This window comes from Pleuronectes platessa, chromosome 9 (genome assembly GCF_947347685.1).
Source record: "Pleuronectes platessa chromosome 9, fPlePla1.1, whole genome shotgun sequence".
NCBI classification, from domain to species: Eukaryota; Metazoa; Chordata; class Actinopteri; order Pleuronectiformes; family Pleuronectidae; genus Pleuronectes; species Pleuronectes platessa.
The window spans coordinates 21,917,066-21,944,491 of NC_070634.1; the positions used below are offsets into that span (position 1 = coordinate 21,917,066).

At 46.8% G+C, this 27,426-nt stretch overlaps 2 protein-coding genes across 2 annotated transcripts in view; one reads left to right on the top strand and one right to left on the bottom strand.

Annotated features, from left to right (window-relative positions):
• Positions 1 to 5,657: 5,657 nt before the first annotated feature.
• arpc5b (actin related protein 2/3 complex, subunit 5B) lies at positions 5,658 to 10,709 on the top strand. The gene is made up of 4 exons (XM_053430485.1): positions 5,658 to 5,937; positions 7,717 to 7,789; positions 8,041 to 8,217; positions 8,521 to 10,709. Exons 1-4 carry the CDS (start codon positions 5,810 to 5,812, stop codon positions 8,581 to 8,583), a joined length of 441 nt encoding a protein of 146 aa, XP_053286460.1. The 5' UTR covers positions 5,658 to 5,809; the 3' UTR covers positions 8,584 to 10,709.
• Positions 10,710 to 11,308: 599 nt separating this feature from the next.
• Positions 11,309 to 27,426, bottom strand: part of hmcn1 (hemicentin 1) — a 77,295-nt gene continuing 61,177 nt past the window's right edge. Inside the window, exons 76-107 of the mRNA XM_053430487.1 lie at positions 27,262 to 27,383; positions 26,961 to 27,125; positions 26,716 to 26,823; positions 26,220 to 26,357; positions 26,014 to 26,148; positions 25,498 to 25,767; positions 25,002 to 25,192; positions 24,661 to 24,874; positions 24,422 to 24,556; positions 24,147 to 24,337; positions 23,975 to 24,056; positions 23,535 to 23,804; positions 19,759 to 19,929; positions 19,487 to 19,657; positions 19,114 to 19,284; positions 18,824 to 18,994; positions 18,515 to 18,685; positions 18,239 to 18,409; positions 18,019 to 18,165; positions 17,585 to 17,722; positions 17,348 to 17,469; positions 17,010 to 17,247; positions 16,866 to 16,928; positions 16,627 to 16,746; positions 16,247 to 16,381; positions 16,043 to 16,156; positions 15,453 to 15,578; positions 15,194 to 15,322; positions 13,492 to 13,860; positions 13,227 to 13,346; positions 12,970 to 13,096; positions 11,309 to 12,373 (exon numbers count right to left, since the gene is read on the bottom strand). Of these exons, the coding sequence (XP_053286462.1) occupies positions 12,007 to 12,373; positions 12,970 to 13,096; positions 13,227 to 13,346; positions 13,492 to 13,860; positions 15,194 to 15,322; positions 15,453 to 15,578; positions 16,043 to 16,156; positions 16,247 to 16,381; positions 16,627 to 16,746; positions 16,866 to 16,928; positions 17,010 to 17,247; positions 17,348 to 17,469; positions 17,585 to 17,722; positions 18,019 to 18,165; positions 18,239 to 18,409; positions 18,515 to 18,685; positions 18,824 to 18,994; positions 19,114 to 19,284; positions 19,487 to 19,657; positions 19,759 to 19,929; positions 23,535 to 23,804; positions 23,975 to 24,056; positions 24,147 to 24,337; positions 24,422 to 24,556; positions 24,661 to 24,874; positions 25,002 to 25,192; positions 25,498 to 25,767; positions 26,014 to 26,148; positions 26,220 to 26,357; positions 26,716 to 26,823; positions 26,961 to 27,125; positions 27,262 to 27,383 (5,362 nt within the window). The 3' untranslated portion in view covers positions 11,309 to 12,006. The remainder of the gene's footprint in view (positions 12,374 to 12,969; positions 13,097 to 13,226; positions 13,347 to 13,491; positions 13,861 to 15,193; positions 15,323 to 15,452; positions 15,579 to 16,042; positions 16,157 to 16,246; positions 16,382 to 16,626; positions 16,747 to 16,865; positions 16,929 to 17,009; positions 17,248 to 17,347; positions 17,470 to 17,584; positions 17,723 to 18,018; positions 18,166 to 18,238; positions 18,410 to 18,514; positions 18,686 to 18,823; positions 18,995 to 19,113; positions 19,285 to 19,486; positions 19,658 to 19,758; positions 19,930 to 23,534; positions 23,805 to 23,974; positions 24,057 to 24,146; positions 24,338 to 24,421; positions 24,557 to 24,660; positions 24,875 to 25,001; positions 25,193 to 25,497; positions 25,768 to 26,013; positions 26,149 to 26,219; positions 26,358 to 26,715; positions 26,824 to 26,960; positions 27,126 to 27,261; positions 27,384 to 27,426) is intronic.

A 27,426-nucleotide genomic window follows, 5' to 3' on the forward strand; every position in this document is an offset into this window, starting at 1 on the left:
TGATGATTAAATTCATTATTTTCGTCTGTGTCCATCAAATTCACTGGTGCTCTTTTCTAGAGTCTCCAGTTAGCTATGAGATGTGGTTAATTGTAATCCGCAGATTTAAAAGCCTTTCCCGGATGTGACTCGCTCATTGACTCACCTGGATTTGTCCAAACTATTCACTGAACATAAAGATGAAAGTCTCCACTTCCTCCCACTGTCCAGAAAAGAGGTCTAAATGTCTTGGATATGAACACTGCCATTTTGCGTGAAGACGGGGATGGGGCTGTGCTATCGAAGTCTCACCCTCAGCCAATCAGGAGTCAGTCTCAGCTGCCAATCATTACACTTCGCTCCTTTTTTATATATGTAATTAAGACAAACAATTTTTTAATAAGAACAACCTAAAGCATGTTTGATGTTTTTTTAACTTTTTAGTTTGGCTTATGTCCCATCCACTAACATGGAGGAGGGAGGATTTATAACCTATATTGCTGGTAGCCACTAGGGGGCGATCAAGGTGATTTTGCATCACTTTATCGGAGGTATCTTATTGTCTGTACAGTCTGTGATCATAGCATTCAAAACTGAGAGGTGCTGGTAGGTGGCTATAGCTTCGGGCAGACCCAGGCTAGCTGTTTCCCTTTGTTTTCAGTCATTATGCTAAGCTACGCTAAGCACATATATAAGGAAAATATCTTTACGACCGAGAACAGACTCAAATCTCTGTGCAGCGAAAGAAGCAATGATCATTTCATGAATCCTGTCAAGCTGCCATGTTAAACTATTGTACGTACGTTTACGTAAGCAAACGTGAACTGACGTTTTATTCTGTACGTTCTTTGTCATATTACATTTTAGAATTTTTTCACGTTGTTTACAGATGCATAAAATGCCAGTCATCTCTAGAAAGTCAAGTATAGAAAATACCAGTGAGATCTTGATATACTGTTCATATTATAACAGGCCAAGCATGACATTCACAATGTTTATGTGATTAAAAAAGAATCAAATAAAAAAGAGACTTTACAACGGTGTCATGATTTTTTGGTTGAAATGTTCCACCCCCCCCCCCCCCCCCCCCCCACCTGTATCTATGAGATCCTTCCTGAAGTAACAGCAGCAGCGGAGAAGGAGCAGGTTGCAGCGTCAGCATGTTTGAAACATAGATTTTCAAATCGTCCCATGAAGCCTGTCACGTGTGCGTCTCAGTGACTGCAGGCCTCATCTATCACAGAGGTGAAATGTGTGATGCTTGGTTTTGTCCCTTTGGCAGAATATCAACTCAGACTGGATTTATTTCCGTCAGTGGTATTATCACAAATCAGCTGCAAATCAATAGGATCAAAAAGCTTTTAAGTGAGTGTTGACAGTTGCACTCTGTAACGGTTACACTTTGTAACACTGTCACTGAAATGAAAGGTATGTAAGTGCTGATGACACATGGTGAAACTCACACAGCCTGGATTCAGAAACTTAGCATTAAAACGAGCTGTCAGCACTAAAGCAACAGGCCCTGTCTCCACCTGCAGCGACGCCCCGAGCGCAGCCCACCCACATCACTCAGCCGGCCAGGACTCGGTTTCTCTGGGTGTTTACTGTGACAATACATTTGCTATCAGCAGTTCTCATCGGGGGCCGCTTCCTTGAGAATTTACAACTTCCCCGTTCTGACGATTAATCTTGAGAGGATATCGATTCTGAGAAGATGATAAACAAGTTCCTGTTTAGTTTTGAATACAAGTTTTCAAACATGTGAGCCACACAGAATAAATGTCACGCACCCCAGAGTCAAGTGAGAAAATCTTTTTTAATTTATGTTAATTTCGGTCAATCAGCCGTTTAGTATCGTTCATTATACCCATCAAATCAAAAAATAATGAATTGAATAAAAAGCTGGAGAAAGTTGCTAAACATCCAAACAACTTCAAATGTCCGCAGGCTTTGGTTTAACTGGTCAATAGATAGTGTGTGTCATTATCCCAAACACATTTCATATGAAAGACGATGTACCTGTGCAGGTAAGTTAGACTACGCTACACTAACATGTACTTAATTTGTCAGTTTAAAGGATTAGTTCAACAATTACAAAGCCACCATTAATTACAGGGTTAGGGTTAGTTCCTCAGATGTCATCTGTAGACATGCAAATCTCTGAGAGACCATTCAAGCGTGTGTTCCTGAGCAGTTGCATTTACCGCCACAGTATTTTGGTGAGAGGCAGAAATCTCAAATTGTCTTTACACCTGGTAAACTAAATGAATGGGTCCCACTCACCCTGTGAATGTGTGATTCATTCTGGAGTTTTTTTGTGACACGAAGAATCATTTTGTGAGTACACAACAGGAAAGAAAATCTAAAAAGCAGATCCCCCAGAGACCATGCAGATTAAAACCAAAAACATCTCCACCTGTAATATGATCTTTTATTCAATGGAAGTAATATTTTTCAATGTGCGTTTCATCGAACTTGCATCATTTTCAGTCAAGAGTCTGATGCTGACTCACAGCTTCACTCTGCCTCAGAGCCACTTCACCAGTAATCCCAACCGGCTCTGAATAAGTGACTTTAAGCTCAGTGTGACGCGATCAAAAACGAAAATCCAGAACCACTTTCACCCCCCCAGAGGAAGAAGCCACCCACAGTCTCCATCGGCCCGAAGACCTGCTCCAACGCAGCACCCGCTAAATCATTACATTCCCCAATTAAACCATCATCCAAGAGCAATGTTCCTCTCCTGGGAGAGCGCTAATTATGTGCTCAGGATACTTAGCTCTGATGTTAGTCCTCTCCTCTGGCACGGAAGCACCTGGCCCAGTGCCCTGCAGATTTGCTCTGACATTAAATCCACAGAGACACGTCGACAGTTTTTATTAAGATGTTTGGAGTCTCATCCCCTCCGCACAGTGTGTCTGTATGTGTGTGTGTGTGTGTGTGTGTGTGTGTGTGTGTGTGTGTGTGCATGGTACAGCAGGAGAAAGGGCCAAACGGTCTCCATATTGAAACTTTCCAGGGCTTGTTGTCAATTTGCACACTCACGTGAAGGTCATGTATGCGCCTGCATCCTTTGCTGAGTCATTCACATAGTTCAGTCGGGCTGGGGCGCTCGACAAAGCCCACAAACAAGGACACTCATGACCAATGCACGCAAAGCTCTTGTGTCTGTGTGTGTGTAACCGTGTGTGTCTGTGTGTGTGGGAGTGGAAGGAAGAAAGAGAGAGACATGGAAGAGAAAGTGTCTTAAGGGGGCTAAGAGAGATTTGAGCAGTGAGTGTGTGTGAGTGTGTGTGTGTGTGTATGTGTGTGTGTGTTTTTTGTGTGTGTGTGTGTGTGTGTGAGTGTGTGTGTTTGGGGAAGTTAAATAACATTCCACAGTTTCACAACCATAATCTTACTATTCTTATGCCCTACGCAAACATGCCCAGTGTAGTGAGCAACACTATCTCATAATGAAACATCCTTCCTGGATCTCATATGGTATGTGTGTGTGTGTGTGTGTGTGTGTGTATTTGTGTGTGTGTGTGTGTGTGTGTGTGTGTGTGTGTGTGTGTGTGTGTGTGAGGCCTTCACTGGGAAAACCATTAGCCAGTGGTATCGTCTCCCCTCCAGAGGAAGGGTCAGCAGGTCACAGATAAGGGAAATCAAAAAATCCCAGTTTATACAAAGTTAAGCAACTGGTGCCAGTGTGGGCCACGGACTGGTGGGTCCGTTACCCACAGCAACATCACAGGAGCTGGAACTCGAAATGACCTCATGTTAGTTTTGGGGCTAAAACGATTGGTTTTGCAGGCAAATGTGACTTTTTTTGTGTTTATTCCAAATTGTCTGGCCGATTTAAACAGAGATGAGTGTGTGGAAAGTGTTTTTAGTTTCCTGCAAAGAGGAGAAGAATGCAGCGTCGCGTGACGCAGGGAAACCCTGACATCACAGAGCCGCGTGCTGACCGCCACAGACCACCCGTTACTGGCCCAGTTCAATAAATACATCCACCACAGCAGTGAACTGGTCCGCAGAGAGAGTGACTCAGCATACACATACACACACTCACACACCCACCCACACACACACACATACACACACACACACACACACACACACACACACACACACACACACACACACACACACACACACACTGGTAGCTTCTGCTTGTGTGGGGATCCAGATAAAACCCAGATTTCATCACCAAAGCAGTTGTGTCTGGGTCTTATCATCAGATTAAATGACCGTGCAAACGTCAGGGTGAAAAATATGCAGATTTATCAAACACTGGACCCTGTGTGTTTATGTGTGTGCATGTGAGTGCATGTGAGGGCATGTGAGTGTGTGCATTGTTTAGTCTGAAAGAGAAAACCTTACATCTCCTCAGATACGGCATTAGGCCCAGTCATGTAGAGACTCAAGTTTTCTGAATGCCACACGGGAAACTCTCTTGTCTATTATACGTGAACTGTGTTTTTAACTGTGTGTTATAAATGTAAAAAAAAAGATGTTAAACTCTGTGTTTAAATAAATATCTTAACAGTTAAGGTTCTCTGTGCCCAGCACAAAATACAGTTATAGTGTCTGGATGTAGCGTTTCTTCAAAACTGTGGATATTTTGTAAATGAATATGTGAAAAGCTTTGAAGCTTGAAAGTAAATAATAAGACATGGATTGTAATTATTATAATGAGTATTATGACCATAGTTTTTAATATTCTTCAGGTGAAGGGAATAATCTTCATCCATTTTCTAATGATCCTGCGCCTTAGAATAATGTTCTTTGTTTTTAAAATGGTTTTCACTATGTTGGAATGACATGTTTCATTGTGTGCAACTGAAAAATATTTGATTATTCAGATTCATATATGATGTTTTTTTATATATTCTTATATTGTTTGGTTTTACGTATCATGTATGAATACATTAGAGCAGGGGTCAGTAGCATGTTACTAGAAACACGATGGCTGGTTCTGCAAGAACATATATGGAGCCGAATAATAAATAAAAGGATTTAATTAAGAACATAAAACCTATGATTTGGGACTTTTTTGTTCACAGTGTAAATAAATATTGTCACTGACTCATGGCCCAAGGATTTGAGTATTAATTACATAAAATATAAATCTATCAGATGCACAGAAATCAGTTATGAAATGTTATCTTCATTTCAAGTTAGTTTCTGTCATAGATGTGGTGTTTGTGATTTAGTTTTTTAAAATCAACTTTATTGTCAGTTCTGCTCTGTACAGGACAAAGATGGGGTTGAAATGCTGTTTCTCTCTGATCTCTGGTGTAAAACATATAAGTAGACAGTGCATATAAGTATGCAGGATATTAAGTACTCAAAACATAGTACAACATGTAATTAAACGTGTTGTTTTTGTATCAAATATCAATAAATACATTAGACTGTTAATGCAAAAAGAAAAAATGGTGATAGAAATTGGATTCAACTGTCTTTTTCATACTTTTGAATCATTGAGTCTCTCTCTCTCTCTCCCTCTCTCTCTCTCCCTCTCTCTCTCTCTCTCTCCCTCTCTCTCTCTCTCTCTCTCTCACACACTATCTTCATTCATAGTGTATTCATGAGGTTTGATCGCCCTCTGGTGGCGGACACGAGTAGACGCAGTCGGTGACCTGCAGTTCCGGACCTTCCCACTGGATGGCCACAGCGCGCGCACAGCCCCTCACCTAGACGTCGCGGAGGAGAGGAGAAGAAGAAGAGCGGGACGCTGTGAGTGACAGACGCGTGAAGCAGAAGCTCTGACACGTTTCTTCATTTTTATTTAGAGACATTTCGGTTTTGGAATAACAAAATAAAAAAAAACCTGAGACGCGACATGTCGGCGAAAGCTTTCCGGCGCGTGGACGTGGACGAGTACGACGAGAACAAGTTCGTGGACGAGGAGGACGGAGGAGACAACCAGCTGGGTCCGGACGAGGCGGAGGTGGACTCCCTCATCAGACAATATCCTTCACACGGTGCCCGTCACACACACAGACACACACACAGTTACAGACACACACTGGTAACACACACTGGGGGTCCGGGGCTTAGGTGGATCCTGCAGGTTCGTGTCGGTGTCTGTGTGAAGGGGCGTCAGGCTGCTGCAGGCCGGTCACTGTCCGGACCTGCCTGACAGTCACATTCCAGGGATTTCTGCTCCCCCTCTCCTCCTCAGCCTGTGTGTGTGTGTACAGTATATGTGTTTTAGTACACGGTCCGTGTAACGATACCCTGATTTAAAGTACTGTGAATCTAGTTGTACAGTGTTTCCACAGACCACTGGACTCGCTTGTGTTTCCTGAAGATGTTTCGCTTCTCATCCTCAGACAGGGAAGTACAGTGGGTGTACTTATGATCGTATAAGTACATAAGGGAAGTACAGGTTCTCTGTGTACTCATGATCTCATATAATGATATTTATTTGTATAACAACTATAGAAAGTATCAAAGGCAAGCAAAATACCACATAACTTAAAAATGGAAAAGGTATTGGGACACCTACACACACCCATAGGAGCTTGTATGACCTCTCATACTAAATCCATGGGAAATGAAGGGTTAATTCACACAAAAATGAAAATGTACTCATCATCGACTCACCGCTGTGCAGATGGAGGTGACAGGGGAAGTGTTTGAGTTCTATAAAATACATCTGGAGTTTCAGGGGTAAACAGCTTTGCAGCCAAATCCAGTACAATTGACGTAACTAGCGAACACGTCTTTAAAGATAATAAAACAACAGAAAAATATCCTAAATCGTCCAAAATGTCATTGTAAGCGGGAGCGTTAAGATTTTCCTTCACTGGATCTAAGGATCCGAGTCCAACCAATGTCAATGGGACTGAGGGAAACACCTGACTGATGTGTAAGAGCTGTGTCCCAGTCAGTCCCAGTACAACAGATCATATAATCCAAAACAGACAGGGATGTTTGGTTAACTATCCCAGAGGGTTTGGGGACCTGATGTCAAAGGTCATGTCCCCTCCGGCCTTAATTCTTGACAGGAGCGTCTAACGCAGCCTCATCAGAGGATCCGGTGGGAAACTTTGCCAAGCGGTGCCAAACCGTGCAGTGAAAATTAATATTAGTATTCTCACAGATGTCCTTACAGATATTTTATCTACAGAGACGTGTTTGTTGAGCTGCTGAGACGAGGGTGTCAGACTTACAGGCCTTATAAGGTAGGGAAGTGTTGACTTCCTCATTGAATCAGACAGTTACCGCCCTCCTTGGTGCAGGAGAAGTTCAGGACAGACACATTTTTTAGTTCAAGTCTTACAAATACAAAACTCAGAACACGAACACTTAAAGAAAACCATTCTTCTCTAATCGAACAGGCCGTGTTCTTTGTAAAAAAAAGCATTTTAAAGTTGAATTGTGAAAGCTGCTTTAAAATGCATTTTAAAGTTGTGTCGACACTACTATAGAGCTTCAGCAGGACACGTTTGAGAAATCGTTCAAAGTTTGTGTTTGTACTTTTGTGTTCTACTGACCCACGTCCGCATCTCAGAGGAGAAACACTGTCACTGAAACGACTGACGGGAAGTTACTCACTTTATTTTTGTCTAAATCGTCCAATTGTACTGACTCTTAGTTCCTGTTGAACGTCTTGCTTCTCTTTTTGCCTGAATAGGAACTTTTATCCTCCATCATTAATGGGTGGAGCTTGAGCGTGTAGTCAATATTGTGATGTTGTGAATTCCATCTTTGCTGCTGTGCATCCTTAACCCAACCCTGCACAGGAAACCTCACAGAGGCTCTACTCGCCGTTCTGAAGAACCCACCAATCAACACCAAGAACCAGAACGTCAAGGTGGGACTGGTTTTATTCCTCAACTTTCCTAACTCTGAAGTGATTTCCTGCAAACAACCATCCGAGATATTGATCTTTGTTTGTTGGTCTTCTGCAGACCTGTGGTGATTTTAAACATTTGTTAGTGTGGAGTCACGATGGTAGTCGACTGATAATCAAACTAAAATGTGAACGTATGCACCTGATTGGGAAAACATCCAAGTTCTCTGGACCAGCAGCTCAGGGTTTCACCTCTCCCCTCTCTGTTCCAGGAGCGCGCTGAGGGTCTGGTGCTCAAGGTGCTCACTGCCTTCAAGAGCAGTGACATCGAGAAGGGGGTGCAGTCTCTGGACAAGAACGGCGTGGACCTGCTGATGAAATACATCTACAAGGGCTTCGAGAAGCCGTCGGAGAACAGCAGCGCCGTCCTGCTGCAGTGGCACGAGAAGGTAAACGTTCACTTCACTGTCCCAGACAATCACGAAGGGACTGAGGAGTTTGGGATGATTGATTTTGTGGACGCACCAATCCAACCCTGTCTCTCTGAGTTAGAGCTTTTAGTTATATTTCTGAATAGTGGAAGGAAGTGAAGATGACGCCATCATTGTACTGTAACGTGTCAAAGAAAAGTAATAACAGCTTTGCGATGTTCACAGAAGAATAATGATGGTTAATCCCCAAAAATATGATCTTTCTGAAAAGTGACAAGCTGCTGCAGATCAACTGAAACTCATCTTCCCGTGTGTCTCCAGGCTCTGGCAGCTGGAGGGGTGGGCAGCATCGTGCGGGTTCTAACAGCGAGGAAGACGGTCTAACAGAGGAACAGAGGATCGGTTCAGTCCACATCACTGATAGATGCAAGTGGAGCATGTCACTGTACTGTTCATGTAATAATACACATGACATAGGGAGCTAAAATGGAAAAACTGCTTTTTTAACACAATGTGACTGAAAAGAAAATCATATGATCTGGGTCACGTCGTGTTAAAAATGGGTTTTCTTGTTTCTTCCTATGCATGATCACAACCGAGTAAATCCTCACAGGGTGCTACAGGTAACTTCTCTTAAACTCTGTGTCTGTGCCAGTCCCGTACAATGTGTTCAGTTTATACACCAGTGGTTCCCAACCTGAGGGCTGTGATATAAATCTGAGGGCTCACAAAACCATTAATAAGGTTAGAAACAGAACAAAATCTCCCGATAAACAGAAATCCTGTATGTTTTTGAAAAATCTCTTCTAATCTAAATTTTTGGTTGAATTACTGGATCATTTCCTGTATCAACCTCTAGAATACTTCAAATACAACAAGGAAACACTTCTGTCTTTGTTCCAAGTAGACAAATGTTCAAGTAACAAGGATTCACAAGTCGACCCCCTTCGTTTTTAAAATGATCACAAACCTAAAAGGTTGAGAACCACTGTTATGAAAACCACCTCCACTCTCAGCATGAGACCTCCACCCAAACACACCCTCTGTGTGTCCGGGTGGAGTTCAGCTTCTGCTTCGTCTCACTCAGGAAAACCTTCCTTCCTGATGGAATAATAAAAAAAAAAACAGTCAGTAAATCCCCCCCCCCCCCCCCCCGCTGCGTCTCACTGTTACACTTGAGTGGCGGCGGGGGGGGGGGGGTCCTGAAAAGCACAGTCAAAGATGGAGGGTGGTGGATTTGCTCACGGGGGTCGTCCCTCTCCCCCGGGGAGGGGAGGAGCGGAGGGGAGGGGGAGCTCCGTTGTGATCCATCCACCCGGCCGCCCTTTCACACCGCCTGCTGCCCTAGTTAAGGATTATTACCCACGATGCATCTCCAGCACCACTCTTTATTAATCCCACTCCACCGGTCCCTCCATCCTGTTAATGTGCGACGCTCTGCCGCGGCTCACAGGAGCTGTTTGCTCTGCTTCCAGGAAAAATGACATCACCCTGAGCCAACTCTCTAGGACTGTTTTTACTCTGATATTCAACAGAAAGGATCATGTAGGATTATACGTTTTCATTTCTGTTTTACAGTATTGTTATTTTGCCTTGAGGCCATAACCCCCACTCAACTGAAATGAAATACCAGGTTTAGTGTTAAAAAACATGGCATGCTTGCTTTCCAGGAGAGGTGAAGATAATAATATTAATATTTTGGTGTCTTTTTAAAAAGAGAGCGAGTTTGAATTGATTTTAAATTGTTTGCATGATCCCGTTTTTGAGACTTTGAGTATTTTCTCGAGCATTTCATAATCGTCTTTTGTACGTTTGCTGTGATTTTTGTATCGAATCTGTTGAATTTCACGCCAAAGGATTTTAATATGAAATCCTCCACACCCAGTATTGTCTTGCAGTAGAAATCATACTGTTACGATATATATACTTTAAATTCCCATGTATTTTATATAGTCAGGAGAAACTGGAAAGTGTCATCTGCCTTATCAGGTGGATTGTGTCTGTTGCCAAATGATGTTACTTTGCTTGAGTTAGAACCATGTTCATATGAAACACATGAAGCTCAAAAGCAGTGTGTTACAATTCAAACATTTGATGTTGTGTGAAAATCCTCAACACAATAATTCAGCTAAACATGATGTGTTGGTGTCCTTTGCTCATTTTCAATCAAACACTGCGTGAAAGTTAATCATGGATGTTACTTTAAAAAAAAAACTCAAAATCCTTGGTGTGTTTTTCACCAGTGGATATTCAGTTCAGTTTCTTCAGAGTCGATGCACCGAGACGTTAGAGAGGTTTTCTAATGCAGTAACAGTTTCTTTTTACACGAGAACACAAAGCAGAACTTCTCCTGCTTCATGTTCTTCTAGGCAGAGTTGCTCCTCCAGCCGAGGACCAAGCAAAACACACCGATGTACAAACTGCCTTACTCAATAATATTAACAAGTCCTTTTTTATGTTTGTGCTTTTTTGACAAAAAAATGAATAAAAGTTATGAATGCCGATCAGAACTGTGTGGAGATGTTTGATTGTGTTTTATATGCACACACTGAGTATTGTGAATATAAGTCACCCATTAATGATTTGAGAGTAGATGGTTGCACTAGAGAGCAGGAGTGTAATGATTATCATAGTTGAAGTAATAGCTGAACTGAAGTTTTAAGACTTTTTACTCCAGTACCCAGGAAATTTGGAGATTTCTGTTTTCAGACAATTTCCTTTTCTTTCATCTTGACTTTCATGTTAAGAAGTTAATTAGTACTTTTCACAAAGTAAATTGAGGCTTGAACGTTGAAATGTAAAATATTTTTTTGCAGGAAAAACTAAAACGTCCAGTCAAATGCCAGCTTTTGGCATTATAGCACTTTAATTCTTTAGCTTTACACTTTGGTGTAAGTATCTTTGGGCGGCACGGTGGCCCAGTGTTAAGCACCGCCTCCTGACAGCAAAGAGGCTCCAGGTTTGAGATTGGTTCCTTGGATTGATTCTTAATTGTAATTCTAAGTGTGATAAAACCAGGAGTGTAATAATGACATATTAGATTCCATGCTCTTTTTACGATGAGCAGCTGCAGACACACATCACACAGGATTTCAGTGTATATTCATTTATTACATTTTTTATAAAAAAAATGGATAGATTAAGTACAGTATGGCAATACATTATGAGAAAAACAACACGTATGTACAAGTCATAAAAATAAAATACATCTTGGTATCAACTACTGGTTGGAGCGTGACTCGTGATGTAATAATCAGTGGACTGATTGACTGGAGGGGGGGGGGTTCTAACTGATGCACCGGGTGTACGAGGGGTCGCTACCTGAGGCTGTAGAACACGTGACCCTCGAGTTCCCCGTCTTCACGATGAGCAGCGGCCGTCACTGCATAAACAAACAAGGGAACTGTTTCCTGTTCAAGCACTTTCCCAATAAGTTACTAGGTAGATGTAAATAAGAGACGAGCACAGATTTCCTAATCGGGGCCGAGGCCTTCTCTCTGAGCCCGAGGTGGACGGTGGACGCTTTGGCTTCCAGGAGCAAAACAAAAATCTGGTTTGTGTTATAAATAAATCAGGAGGGGGCAAAATATGAAATATTTGAAGAACAGTCCTAAAAGACTGAAGTGAGGTTAACGTGGATCTGAGCTTCATCCTGCTGCTGGTTCCTCTCTCTACCTCCTCGTGTCTTCAGGGCTGTGTGCTGCTCACAATGAGTCTCTTTGCAGTCTGTTCAATGATGTGGCTTCTTGTCCACGACCACTCACACGCCCACACCACGCCTCAGTGTCACGTGGTTTTAAAGTGCTCTCAGTAGGGGTAGGCAGAGACGGCGATGTAGACGATGAAGGTGGTCTGGTACTCGATGCCTCCGTCCTCGCTGTAGGAGAGGGCTCGGACCTTCATGCGGTACGTGTGGGGCTCCCGCAGCGCCCGCGTGGTGAACAGCACCCCCTTCAGGTTCTCGTCCCGCAGGGCGAAGGGCAGCGAGGCGTCCTCGTCCACCACGATGAAGGTGGTGCGGCGGTGCATCACGCCGTCCTGCGTGTAGGCCACCAGCCGGATGAGGTCCTGATTGGCCGCGATGCCGAAGGGAAGGGACAGCAGCTTGTACTCCAGGGCGTACGGGCTCAGCGTGCACTCCAGGTCGTTGGGGGGGCAGTTCTTCAGGCAGAACCTGCACCACAGAGGGAGGTTCGGTTTAAGAGGATGTTCAATTAAAAAAAACAACTTTAAAAAGAACCAGAAGAATATGTTCACTGTAGTTTAATCATTCAAAATCTAAACAATAAATAAAGTAAATGAAATTCAATTAAATCAAGTTAAATTTAATAAAAACCTAAAAAAATATGTGTTGCTTAGTGAGATGAGAGTCTTGAGGGAAAGCTCAACCAAGTTTGGCAACTTATACATAGAGTAAAAAATAAAGAAAATATTTATATATCAGTACAGGAGTGTGTCTCAAGAGGAACGCAGGTATTTTACATCTTCCACAGTTTATTGTAAAGGTTGGATGGAGCTGCCTATGTGGAATCATCTCCAGAGATGTTTGAATCAAAGTGTTTGTAGATTCCATGGCTCAGTTACTGCAGGTAGAAGAGATGAAAGCGTTTTCTATTCTGCTGGTGGGGAAAGTCTGATCAGGAATTTGACTAATCCTCTTAAAATCATCCCAGAAATATTGAACTCTCAAGACGAGACTGGAGAATTACTTCACTGTGTGCGTCTAAACGGTTCTTTTCCTAAACGATTGATGTCTCTGAGGAGGTTTACCCGGTGGCCTGATCCCTCTGGTAGTTGGGCGGACAGGGCGTGTCGATGCACTGGTAACTTCCTCTCATGTTGAAGCACATTCGGTTCGCTCCACACTGGATGTTCTGCTCCAGGCACTCGTCGATATCTGTGGGTACGGAATAGAGATGATCACAGACACTTCAGTGCAGTGAACTTCCGAATGATTCCCCCTGATGATGTGTGTGTGTGTGTGTGTGTTAGGGGGGCAGCTCCAGGAGGTGGGTGGTGCTTCTCACCTTGACAGGTTTTGCCGTTGGTCATGAGGCGGTAACCAGTAGGACAGAGACACCTGTGGCTCCCAGGTGTGTTCACACACTCGTGTTGACAGGCGTCCCTCACCTCGCACTCATTGATGTCTGACGGTGACACACACACACACACAAACACACACAAAGAGGATTAAAACCCATTTCAAGCTCCCAGTTCATATTCACGACAAACCCTGAATCAGCAGTGAAGCGTCTCTCCCTCATCTCATCCCTGCCTGTCCTCCATAGTTACCTAAGCAGCGGCCACCCCTGGACTCAAACCCTTGCTGACACGCGAGGGCGCCGAGCCGTGCGGATTGTGCGCGAGTCTCTCTGCGGCTACGGCTCCTGTAGCGCCCCCTGGAGGCGGCCGCGTAGGAGTGGTAGCTCTGAGAGGCCAGGTTGTGGTACAGCTGCTGGTAGGCGCTGCGCTCGGGGGACGACTGAGACGTGCGGTAGCCGTACGAGTAACTTTCATAGCTGGGCAGACGCTCCAGGCCGGCGCAGGATTTGCCGTCGCCCAGCAGGTGGCGCCCCGGCGGGCAGGTGCACTTGAAGCTGCCCGGGGTGTTGACGCACTGGTGGGCACAGGGCTGAGGAAGCCGCTCGCACTCATTTATGTCTGCCCTCAGCACAAAGAAAGACCAGCACCGGTACAAGACAGAGTGACAGAGGAGAAGAAGAACAGGTACACAAATAATAATCGATAGAAAGAGGGAGAGAGAGAGGAGGGGAAATGAAAAAGGAGATATGAAATGGTGCAGGCCATGAAAACAGAGGAGAGAGATGAGGATGAGGGGGGGGGGGGAGAAAGGGGATATGTTAATGACCCCACTGTACATTTCCACGTCTCTGAGACAGAAATGTATCGACACTATCAAAACACTTGTGGAATTTGAATGAGAGACTGATTTGATCTCATCATATCAAAAGAGGTTTGAAGGAAAATAAACTTCAACATTTCATGTAGAGAAATGACATCAGGTCGTTTGTGAGATACACATGAACAGCTGTTTGACAAAGACAGACATCAACGTCCCGGGTTAATGATGTCACGGGGGGGGGGGGGGGGATGTATGCCATTACAAAGCGACACCAGGAAATAGCCAGATTCACACATAGTGGGGACGTTGGAGAAGAGGGAAAGGAAACAGAGTGAGAGACAGAGCTGTGAGCTGGTGGTGCTGGTCTTTTTATGTCCGTGTGTTTCAAAAGGAGGAACCGTTCTCTTTCAGGTTCCCTCCCCGGAGTCCTCTCTCACCCTGACTCTTATCTGACAGTGTGGACGAGGACACTTAGAACCCTGGGATAGTAGAACACCATGCATTAGATCTCTGCAATGAAGAAAAAGGCCTTGGCATTGATTGTTAGGAGTTAACAAGCCGTTTCAGATGCAGCGTTTTAAAGATGGAAGCAAGCGAGCGAGCAGCAGGATCTGATAACTGAACTAGGCTGCAGAGGAGGTTATTATTCAACAGGAGTGAGTCACCCACACAGAGAGAGAGGAGGAGGAGGAGGCAGAAGCAAGAAAGCTGAGCAGAGCAGAAGTGTTTCAAACTGCTGGCCGACGCTGAGTATCCTCAATTAAACACAGTTACACATTAGACTGTGAGCAGTGAGCAGTACTGAGCTAATCCACACTAAAGAAGCAGTTTTATTATGTCATCAATTATTAACCCTGTCAAGGACATTATGTTTTAAACCCTGTCTATTATATTTTTATGTTTTTTTCTGCAGGATAATGGGAAAACTACCGAAGTTCTTTAGACATTTTCACATTCTGGGAATAATTCCTGAATCTTGATTTGATATTTAGAAAATGTAATTTGGTGCAAATCCCAATAAAACTCCAGATCTGCTGAATTTAAATGTGGTCTCTTAACAGGACTGTTTTCTTTGTCCATCACTGATGAGTCGGTGACTCAGTGTAAAGGAAACATGAAGCTGGTACGTACCGACACAGGCCCGTCCCACTCCCTGAGATCTGTAGCCACGAGGACACGTGCAGTGGTAGCTGCCTCTGGTGTTCTCGCAGATCTGGTTGTATCTGCACTGGTGGGTTCCATCCCTGCACTCATCGATGTCTACAACAGACAACAGACAACAGACAGCACAGATCAGTGTGTTAACCCCATGACTGAAATCTCTCAGAGTCTGTGTTATTTTCACATTTGTCCATCAGCTGATTCTGTCCAACTTACTAACATTACTCACCTACACACGTCCCATTGGCTCCTTTGGTCATACCGCTGGGACACAGGTCGATACAGGTGTAACCCCCCCGTGTGTTCTTACACTGCTGATCTGAACGACAGACCCTCTGTCTGCACTCGTTTATATCTGAGGGGGAAAGAGAGAAAGGAGAAGTGGCACGATCGTAAGAGCAGAAATAAAGGCAGAGTAATTTCTTCTAGGATATAAAAAAACAACAATTATAGTAATAATAATTCATTAAATGTGTTATAGTTCAAGAGCAATGCTGCATTGTACATCAGTTCAAATCCAGCATTTGTATCCGGGGCAAATTTTCAAATAGTAATAATTCTAAACAGTGTTTCATGTATTTGTTACAACAGCATCTCTTCTGGATCAGGGAGCAAGGCATCATGGGTAATATCCACGAATCAGTTGTATTTCAGTTCAGTGTCAGAGCTCTGGGCAAAAGAGTGATTTTCTCTCTCTAGGAAACTAGGACACGGATCCCAATAGAATTCGTGTGTGACTGCAGGGGGCGCTGCTGCTCAGTTTAAAGTTGCACGGTGTTGCTTTAATATTGAAGATCAGAGGCGAAGCCGGAATCTCACCAACGCAGCGTCGGTTCCTGAGTTGAAATCCCGGTTCGCAGGCGCAGCGGTAACTGCCGATGGTGTTGAGACAGTGCTGATTACAGGGATGAGACTCCTGACACTCGTTCACATCTGAGCAGCAGAGGACAACGTGAGGATTAGGAACATTCATGGCAGACCCCCCCCCCCCGCCCCGGTGATCAGTGAAGCGTGTTGACGTACCTGTGCAGCTGAGACCGTCGGCTGTTCTCCTGAAGCCACGCCCACAACGCATGACACACCGGTAGGAACCAATGGTGTTCTCGCAGTCCTCTCCGTCGTGACACACGTTACCGCCCAGTGAACACTCGTCAATGTCTAAGAGAGGGGAGAGCAGCGGATAGACAACGAGTACTGTGAGTGTGAGTGTGTACTTGTACTTATATATTCGTGAGTATATATATTTGGAAAGTTTTAAGACTTGGTTTTGGGATTAGAGTTAGACTTAGGTGAGGGTCAGGGTTTGGCATTTAGGTGTGTAGTTAAGGTTTTCCTCACCAAGATAGAAGTACAAGAGTGTGTGTGTGTGTGTGTGTGTGTGTGTGAGTGTGTGTATTGTGTACCCTGACAGCTCCTGCCATCAGCTGAGATGGTGAGGCCTCGGGGACAGGAGCAGTAGTAGCTGCCCATGGAGTTGTGGCAGGTGTGAGAGCAGGGGTTCCCGACCTCACACTCGTTCTCATCTACAGCAAATTAATAATATATAAAAACACAATAATCGGAACAGATTTCATCACACAATCAGAGAGTCCAGAATAAGCAGTTCAATCATCTATCATCAATCTTCATAAACAGACATTACCTGCACAATAGGGCCCAGCCGTCACCAGAGTGAATCCCTGAGGACACTGGTTACTACGATCACCTGGAATCACATCAACAGTTCATCAATACACTTAGGTTCAGTTTGTGAAACAACAAAAATACATAGTAGTAGTATCCTCACCTTTTGTGATGACAGCTTGGATGCTGTACTCCAACACCTCCTCCAGAGGGTGGTATTGAGCGTTGATGGCCGTGGCGTGCAGCATCTCCACCAGGTAAGGCATCTTGCCCTTGGACACGTCGTAGGAGATGGTGTGGTTCCAGGAGTAGGGCACGCTCTGCCGGTCGATGCTGAACATGCGAGTGGACAGAGCGTACAGCTGCCCCGGGCCGGTCTGGATGTAGTCCTCTGTGTAGTCCTGCAGGGAACACAGGGAGGTGAGGCGGCCTCCAAGCAACTTTTGTCATTTTCTAAAACCGGACACAAGACCGTATCACCTACATTGATTATTTCTGTACCTTGATGCTGATGTCAGCATGTGAGGGCAACTGTAAGATGTGTCCGTTCACTACGATGTCCAATAGCAACGCTCCATCCGAGTCCAGGCCTCTGGAAATGTGGGTCATCCTCAGGATCTCACCTAGAAACGAGATGTGTCACATTTCAACACTGATGCTGAACATCAACATCATCACACAGTTAACAGACGAATGACTGGACCCACTCTGAGTATTTAGACCCACGTCCACTCTTACCTGTAGCGAACTCCACCTGTGTCTCCCTCCTGAAGACGCCTCCTGTCAGCGTGTAGCCGTTCACGGCCCCGCCCACTTCTTGTGCCGTGGTCCAGTAAACCGGATTCAGGATGGAGATGAGCTTCCTCATTGCAGGACCTTAAATATAAAAGGATTTCAGTGGTAGATGAGATTTAATAAAAAACGGAGGAGAATAGATTTACTACTTCTGTAAAGGCAGGTATCAAAAGTTTAAAGTCACGTTTTCACTAAAGATAATTAGAAATTTTATTTCCAGGAATAATTTGAAAAGTTCCTGCAGAACGTTTAACAATAATTCAAAAGACTGTACAACAACAATGACGATATATATAAACTGAGCAGCATCACAACAACAGGAAATCAGGAAACGCAGCTTGATAACAGAAGTTATAAAATCAAGAAGTGAAGCTGACCTAAAGTCCTTGGGATGTTAGAGATAGTGGCCTTGATGATTCTGCCCCCGGACTTGCTGTCTGTGATGGTGGAGTTGAGGATGGCGATGCCAAACTCAATATCGTTGATGTTCCCTATGATGCTCCCTCGGGCCGTCTGGGGCCCGCCTGACAGGGAGACATACGGTATCATCAAGTGTTAATGACCCACACACACACATATGCAGTATTTGTGACTTACCTGGGCAGGCCGGCGTGTTACACTTGGACAGCTGGGAGGAGTCACCCGGACACAGGCGCCCGCTGTTGCTAGAAGACGGGCTGTTACAGAGACGGACGCGGGTTCTCTCTCCACCTCCACAGGACGCCGAGCATTCTCCCCACGGCTGCCAGGAGCCCCAGTTACCATCCACTGTGATGGTACAGCCCAGAAATGAACAAGTCAGCAACACACACGTTGCAGGGAAACACACACCCAGCAGGGGCGGTGTTCACAGCTGTACACGTGTGGACTCACCGGGGCAGTTTGCTGTGCTGCATCTCTGTATCTGTGTGTCTGCCCCTGCACAGGCTCTCCCGCCATTGGCAGGTCTGGGGTTGTCACACGTCCGGTAGCGTCTCATCTGACCTCCATTGCACGTCTTGCTACAGCCGCCCCAGCTACTCCAAGGACCCCAGTTACCACTGACTGTCAGGAAATAAGGGCAAAATGTCAGATGTGGGGCAGAGCAACCAGGCATAAATACAAATAATATAAACAAAAAAATATATATATATATAAAATATGCTGCTTTCGGCAAATCCAGTAGAAGTAAAGTCTACTCACTGGGACACGGGTCGCTGTTACAGAAGTCAATATGCACGTCGTTGCCCTCGCACTGCCGGCCACCATGCTGAGGGGCGGGGCTGGCACAGAGGCGTGTCCTCTGTCTGGTTCCGCCTCCGCAGGAAACACTGCAGGCTCCCCAGCTCACCCAGGACGAAAACTTCCCATCCACTGGAGGATAAAGAAGAAAGTGAGGATTTAATATTTGAAACCGGATTTACATCCACTGGGGAACAGACATGTGGATATGGCCTGAAAACTCCTTTGGTCTACAATTCCTGAGCTCTCACCGGGACAAGGCCTCTCCTTGCACACTTGTGTCTGGGTGTCTGTGCCCTCACACTGAGGCCCCTCGAAGGCAGGAGGAGGGTTGTTGCACAGTCTGATCCGGGACTGCATGCCCTTACCACAGGTCTCACTGCACTGGCTCCAAGGAAGCCAAGAGCCCCAGTTACCTGACACTGCAAGAATACACACATATGTATAAAGCTTATTTATTGAGCATCAAGCCAAATGAAATCTCGAATAAAGCTTGTTTATTGAGTTTTTTATGACTTTTTTTATGATGCAATCAAGATATAATAGATAAAACATTCATGTCAGTTGCAGCCCATCATACAACAGCTGATATTTTTGGCTGCAGCTGTAGAAAAGGTCTTTCACCTGGACAAGGCCTGACGCTGCACATGATGACCTCCACTGCCTTCCCCTCACACGGCCTCCCCCCATGCTGAACTGGAGGGTCACTGCAGGTCCGGACCCGGGTTCTGTTGCCCTGACCGCACGTACGAGAACACTCCTCCCAGAGGGACCAGTCTGACCAGTTACCATCCACTAAAGAGGGACACAGTTACAGGTCTTATTGAGGCATGCACCCCTGGCACACAGCCTGAAAGAAGAGCGTCTAATCCTCTCGTGCCTAAAATAATTCTCACCTGGACAAGGTTTTCCCTGACAACCTCGTGTTTCTGTCTCCAGTCCGGCACAGTGGCGCCCTCCATTGGCAGGTAGAGGGTTGTTACACTGCCTCTGCCTCTTCTGAGCCCCGACACCACAGGAAACACTGCAAGGACCCCACTCTGCCCACTCTGAGAAGCCCCCATGCACTGGAAAACAAAGAACACATCAACACAGGATACTTTTAGTTTCCTTTTGTTTTCTCTTTGGAGGATAAAGAAGATGACTGAGTGTTTTCTCCATCAAACTTTTATTACATTTCTTTAACTGTGATTTCCCTCTCCTGGAACCGTCACCTTATCGTGGTGGAGAGGTTTGCGTGTCCCTGTGAACCTGAGGGCTGTGTTGTCTGGAGCCTTGTGCTCCTGGTAGGGTCTCTCATGGCAGAGTGGTCTCAGGTGAGGGGCCAGACTAAGAATGGTTAAAAAACCCTCAATGAATATCGATACAAGAGGAGATGGGACCCAGCCCGGAGGAAGCCCGGGGCCCCCGTCTGGAGCTAGGCCCAGACGGAGGGCTCGATGGCGAGCGCCTGGTGGCCGGGTTTGCCACGGAGCCCGGTCGGGCACAGCCCGAACAAACTACGTGGCACCCCCCCTCTCTTCATCTCATGGGCCCACCACCTGTGGGAAGACCCGTTGGGGTCGGGTGCGCAGCCACATGGGTGGCAGCGAAGGTCAGGGGTCTCGACGGACCAGACCCGGGCGGCAGAATCTGGCTCTGGGGACGTGGAACGTCACCTCGCTGTGGGGAAAGGAACCGGAGCTTGTGAGGGAGGTGGAGCGCTACCAGTTAGATCTGGTGGGGCTTACCTCCACGCACAGTCTCGGCTCTGGTACCGTACTCCTGGATAAGGGTTGGACTCTATTCTTCTCCGGAGTTGCCAAGGGCGTGAGGCGCCGGGCGGGTGTGGGGATACTCATAAATCCCCGGCTGAGCGCCGCGGTGTTGGAGTTTACCCCGGTAGACGAGAGGGTCGCCTCCCTGCGCCTAAGGGTTGTAGGGGGGAAAACTCTGACTGTTGTTTGTGCGTATGCACCAAACAGCAGCTCAGAGTACTCGGCCTTCTTGGAGACCCTGAATGGAGTCCTGCATGGGGCTCCAGTAGGGGACTCCGTAGTTCTGCTGGGTGACTTCAACGCCCACGTGGGCAACGATGGAGACACCTGGAGAGGCGTGGTGGGGAGGAACGGCCTCCCTGATCTGAACCCGAGCGGTCGTTTGTTATTGGACTTCTGTGCTAGTCATGGATTATCCATAACAAACACCATGTTCGAACATAAGGGTGCTCATAAGTGTACCTGGTACCAGAGTACCCTAGGCCGAAGATCAATGATCGATTTTGTGATCGTGTCATCTGATCTGAGGCCGCATGTTTTGGACACTCGGGTAAAGAGAGGGGCGGAACTGTCAACCGACCACCATCTGGTTGTGAGTTGGATCAGGGAATGGGGGAAATTTCCGGATAGACCTGGTAAGCCCAAACGAGTAGTGCGGGTGAACTGGGAACGTCTGGAGGAGGCCCCCGTCCTAGGTATCTTCAACTCACACCTCCGGCGGAGTTTTTCTGGCATTCCTGTGGAGGTTGGGGACATTGAGCCGGAGTGGGCGGTGTTCAAAGCCTCCATTGCTGAAGCTGCGGCGGCTAGCTGTGGCCTCAGGGTCTTAGGTTCCTCAAGGGGCGGTAACCCTCGGACACCGTGGTGGACACCGGTGGTCAGGGAAGCCGTCCGATTGAAGAAGGAGGCCTTCCGGGATATGATATCCTGGAGGACTCCTGACTCGGTTGCAGGGTACCGACAGGCCCGAAGGGCTGCAGCTGCTGCCGAGTCGGAGGCTAAGCAGCGGGTGTGGGAGAAGTTCGGAGAGGTCATGGAGAAGGACTTTCGGTCGGCACCAAAGTGTTTCTGGAAGACTATCCGGCACCTCAGGAGGGGGAAACGGGGAACCATCCAAGCTGTGTACAGTAAGGATGGGACTCTGTTGACCTCAACTGAGGAGGTCGTCGGACGTTGGAAGGAACACTTTGAGGAACTCCTGAATCCGAATAACACGCCCTCTATGTTGGAGGCAGAGCTCGAGGTTGATGGTGTTTCGTCGTCAATTTCCCTGGTGGAGGTCACTGAGGTAGTCAAACATCTCCGCAGTGGCAAAGCCCCAGGGATTGATGAGATCCAGCCAGAAATGCTAAAGGCTCTGGGTGTTGAGGGGCTGTCATGGTTGACACGCCTATTCAACATCGCGTGGGAGTCGGGTACAGTGCCAAAGGAGTGGCAAACCGGGGTGGTGGTTCCCCTGTTCAAAAAGGGGGACCAGAGAGTGTGTACCAATTATCGGGGTATCACACTTCTCAGCCTCCCTGGTAAAGTCTACTCCAAGGTGCTGGAAAGGAGGGTTCGGCCGATCGTCGAACCTCAGATTGAAGAGGAACAATGCGGTTTTCGCCCCGGACGTGGAACTACGGACCAGCTCTTCACTCTCGCAAGGATCCTGGAGGGGGCCTGGGAGTATGCCCATCCGGTCCACTTGTGTTTTGTGGATCTGGAGAAGGCGTATGACCGGGTCCCCCGGGAGAAACTGTGGGAGGTGCTGCGGGAGTATGGGGTAAGGGGGTCTCTCCTCAGGGCCATCCAATCCCTGTACTCCCAAAGCGAGAGCTGTGTTCGGGTCCTCGGCAGCCAGTCAGTTTCGTTCTCAGTGGGTGCTGGTCTCCGCCAGGGCTGCGCCTTGTCACCAATCCTGTTTGTGATATACATGGACAGGATATCGAGGCGTAGTCGTGGTGGGGAGGGGTTGCAGTTCGGTGGTCTGAGGATCTCGTCACTGCTTTTTGCGGATGATGTGGTCCTCATTGGATCATCGGCTTGTGACCTTCAGCACTCACTGGATCGGCTGGCGGCCGAGTGTGAAGCGGCTGGGATGAGGATCAGCACCGCTAAATCTGAGGCCATGACTCTTAGCAGGAAACCGATGGATTGCTTACTCCGGGTAGGAAATGAGTCCTTAGCCCAAGTGAAGGAGTTCAAGTACCTCGGGGTCTTGTTCGCGAGTGAGGGTACTATGGAGCGTGAGATTGGCCGGAGAATCGGAGCAGCGGGGGCGGTATTGCGTTCGCTTTACCGCACCGTTGTAACGAAAAGAGAGTTGAGCCGCAAGGCAAAGCTCTCGATCTACAGGTCGATCTTCGTTCCTATCCTCACCTATGGTCATGAGGGCTGGGTGATGACCGAAAGGACGAGATCGCGGGTACAAGCGGCCGAGATGAGTTTTCTCAGAAGGGTGGCTGGCGTCTCCCTTAGAGATAGGGTGAGAAGCTCAGTCATCCGTGAGGGACTCGGATTAGAGCCGCTGCTCCTTTACTTAGAAAGGAGTCAGCTGAGGTGGTTCGGGCATCTGGTAAGGATGCCCACTGGGCGCCTCCCTTGGGAGGTGTTTCAGGCACGTCCAGTGGGGAGGAGACCTCGGGGAAGACCCAGGACTAGGTGGAGAGATTATATCTCAACACTGGCCTGGGAACGCCTCGGGATCCCCCCGTCAGAGCTGGTCAATGTGGCCCGGGAAAGGGAAGTCTGGGGCCCCCTGCTTGAGCTGCTCCCCCCGCGACCCGACCCCGGATAAGCGGATGACGATGAGATGAGATGAGACTGTGATTTCAGTGAAAGAAAACAATCCCCTCTTGGAACATTTGTTGTAGGTTCAAATAGAAGCTGGCTCAATATAGATTTAGAATGAAAACTACCCATGCAGTGCTCACCTCGTACGGTGAGTGTGACCCTGACCAGCACAGACCCAAGTAGGTTTCTGGCCACACATTCATATTCCGACGTGTCCTCCTTCTGGACGCTGCTGATCCTGAGGGAGCCGTTGGACAGGGTGGAGAAGCGGTCGGTGGCCAGCAGCGGGCGCCCCTGGCGGGACCACTCTATCTTGGGCGTGGGCTCACCCTCTGCCTGGCACTTGAGCAGGACCGTGGTGCCGGCATCCACCACCGTCTCAACTGGCTCCACGATGATGGTGGGTGCACCTGGAGGAAGAAGGTGGGAACGTGTGATTTAAAGTATTTAAAGGTAAATTCCACTCGCTGTGCACATCAAATTGAGTTATTAAACATGGGGAATCTTGAAGAAATAACCCAGATAATGTCATTCAAATGTTTTACTTGATCGATCTAATGTAAATAGCACTGACACTTACTCTGCAAGGTTAGTGTGACACTTCTTTCCACGACGCCAGCATCATTTGTTGCCACACACATGTAGTTGCCGGCATCTTCCCCCTGCGTAACATTTCATTATCACAGTTATTTAGAAACAAAATCTAAACAAAGTACAACAACTCAAATGTCCAACTCTCATAGTTTCCCTACCACTGTGCCATAGATGGCCAGAGAGCCATTGTCCATCTGACGGATTCGGTTGCTGATCTGGATGTTGATCCCCCCTTTGCTCCACTGGATGGTCGGCAGGGGGTCTCCCCGGACCTCACAGTTCAGGATGGCGTTGCCGCCCAGAGGTTCGATCCGGTTGGAGTGGAGATCCCCATCGAGGATCGGAGGCTCTGAAGGCAGACACAACAAACTAAGTCACACACATTTGCCTGGACATTATTAAAGGATCTGATTCTGAGTTTTCATGGTTTTACCTTTAACGTACACGAATCCCAGAGACTTGATGTTTCCCACGTTGTTTTCTGCCACGCAGGTGTAAGTGCCAGAATCGTCTTTACTCACTCTCTCTATCACCAGCTCACTGTGGCCGTTCATCTGATCATAGTGAACTATTGAAAATGCGAGAGAAGGTAATTTGAGTGATTGATTCTAATCCATGACATTCAGCCACATCTCTCTGTGATTTGCCTAAAGAACAGAGCTGCTCTCTAACCTGGGACGATGTTGTTGTTGAACACCCATGTGATTCTGGGTGCTGGGACGCCACTGACCCCACAGGCCAGAAGGAGGCGCTCTCCCTTGTTGAGGGCCACGTCCCCGAGCAGCTCAGTGAAGACAGGGTGGGTGTGAACCGACAGGGCGACCGTGTGACTGTCCTGCCCGACTGCATTAGTGGCAACACACGTATAAGAGCCTTCGTCATCAGGCTGGTGCAGAGGGGAGATGAAGAGGATGAGATGAAGAGGGGAGGAAGCATGGATCAGCTAAGTCAATTTATGAATCTACAAAAATAAGAAATAGAGAAAGAATTAGTTGTATTTTTTGTTTCCCTACCTGAGCAATGTCTATCACCAGCTCTCCAGACGGCAGGATGGTGTACTCCCCTGTGGTTTCACTGAGGGCGCTGCCATCCTTCTCCCAGGACAGGCTGGGCTGAGGAACCCCCTCCGCCACACACATCAGCTGGGCCTGACTGTTCTCCACCACCGCCACCTCCGGCTCTCCGCCCCGGATCGAAGGAGGGACTGCACAGGGAAGAGGGTACATCTTTAAATATCACATTAATCCCTAAAGAAAAATTCTACTTATGGTTTTAATGAACTATACAATCAAAAAGGATACATTTTACATTTTGAGCCAGTGGGTCAGAGTTTGTGGCAAATGAAATTAATCCCTTTATGGCACAAATGAGAAAATACCATACAGCAAAAAAAGTAAAAGGTATTATTCTAGCTATCCTGCAGTAAATGCAAATGCACTTAAATCAGTTTTATTAATTTAACATAGAAAGTAGTGTGTTGTTTCAAATAGCTAAATGACTGAAACGTACTCTGCACAGTGAGGCTCATCTCCAGGCTGACTGTTCCCGCTGCGTTGGCTGCCGTGCACGTGTAGCGCCCGGTGTCACTGGGTTGGATGAAGGCGATCTGCAGAGAGCCTGAGCTGAGAACCCGCTGGCGCACCGACTGGCTGAGCGGCTGCCCGTCTTTGTGCCACGTGACAGAGGGAGGGGGGGAGCCGTCGGCCTGGCACTGCAGCATCACAGAGGAGTCCACGGGCGCCAGGTACTTCTGGGTCTCTGAGCTGATCCTAGGAGGGACTGCAGGGACAGAGGAATCACATGATGTCACCATGTGGCCATATCAGTAAAGAATCAGGGTCTGTTTAAGACTGTCAAACAAAAGGCAGGGGAAATGTTCTAGAAATAAGTAAAATAATTTATGTATCATGGAAATAAAGTGTGTAAATCTCCATTTTTACTGTATTCAGGACCTGTGTCTGTCAACTGTTATTGCCAGACGATGAAATGGTGCTACAACATACAGTAAATAGATCTGTGACCTACCTTGTACTTTGAGTTTGGTCTTCCCCAGTGCTGTGCCCGCCGGGTTTTGAGCCACACATATGTAAGTACCAGAGTCTGACACAGAAGCCTTGGAGATCTGCAGACTTCCATTAGGCAGCACGGTGAAACTGCCACCTGACGAAAAGCAAAGCATGTAACATCTGACTGCTTACACATCACTGACCCACATAGAGGGGACCAAGTACCTGTGGTGGGGATGTTGATTCCCTCCTTCTGCCAGTTGATGGTGGGCCTGGGTGAGCCTGTGGCCCAGCAGGGCAGAGTGACAGGGTTATTGAGGATAACATCCAGGGTTGGTGGGTGGGACTGGATCACTGGGAGCTCTGAGGGGAAGCAGGAAAAGGCCAATGTTCAGAATGATGATGAAAATATCAATTATTGAGATTTATTAACTTGTTATCCAAGTGCTTTGGCAATATCACATCGAGATTTCTACACATGTCACTACAGCTCTATTGGGAACATAAGCATTGGAATACAGCTCACAAATTAATTTTTGCTCAATATCCTCCATGACCAAGTTTCAGGATCCAAACAAAATCGAAGTCTGACAACAACATTTCTCTGTATAAATGACAAAAAGTCATGAAATAGTGAATAAACGAAGATAATTAAACAAAACTACAGTATGAAAAGCACCAAAGCAATAAACCTGACATGGTGTCTGGAGGGGTTTCTTACCTAGCACCGTGAGCTGCACGTGGCGTTGGGTGGAGCCTGCAGCGTTCTTCGCTGTGCACGAGTAGCGTCCGGCGTGACTGAGCTCAGCTGAGGTGATCTGTACTGGACCTGCGTCGGGATTACAGGTACGTGTTACCGCCTTGATGTCTGGTAGCAATCTAATGTCATCTATCACTGACCTAAATGACTGAAGTTTTCCACAGTCACATCTGAAGTAATGACGTGATGTTATGAGTGAAACTGACCTGAGGGCAGCACGCTGTATCCTCGTCCCTCTTTGTTCAGCTTCATTCCGTCTTTGCTCCAGTGGATCTCGGGCTGTGGGACACCGGATGCAGTGCAGGCGATGACCACTGGGGACAGTCTGATCACAGTCAGCTCAGTGGGCTCATCTGCTATTGACGGAGGAACTAGGGGAACATAAGTAAAATTATTAATTTGAAAATACATGTGCAGAAAGTTTTTGAGTTTGACACGATGCAACATTGATAAATCATGATCATGAGATAAATTATGAATCTGTAAAAGTAAAGCGGTATTTCTCACCATGCACAGTGAGGTTTATGGATCTGGAGTGTTCCCCTGCCTCATTAGACACCACACACCCGTACACTGCTGTGTCCTCCACTGTGGGAGCAATAACAACCAGGGAGCCGGATGAGAGTAATCTGGAAATAATGACAAAGAGGAGAACTCAGTATTTGGAGGTAT

Excerpts from the sequence above, each read along its gene's own strand:
- arpc5b (XM_053430485.1), top strand. The coding sequence starts at position 5,810 with ATGTCGGCGAAAGCTTTCCGGCGCGTGGACGTGGACGAGTACGACGAG. Across the intron at positions 5,938-7,716 it reads GTGGACTCCCTCATCAGACA|AGGAAACCTCACAGAGGCTC; the intron begins ATATCCTTCACA and ends CCAACCCTGCAC. Across the intron at positions 7,790-8,040 it reads CCAAGAACCAGAACGTCAAG|GAGCGCGCTGAGGGTCTGGT; the intron begins GTGGGACTGGTT and ends TCTCTGTTCCAG.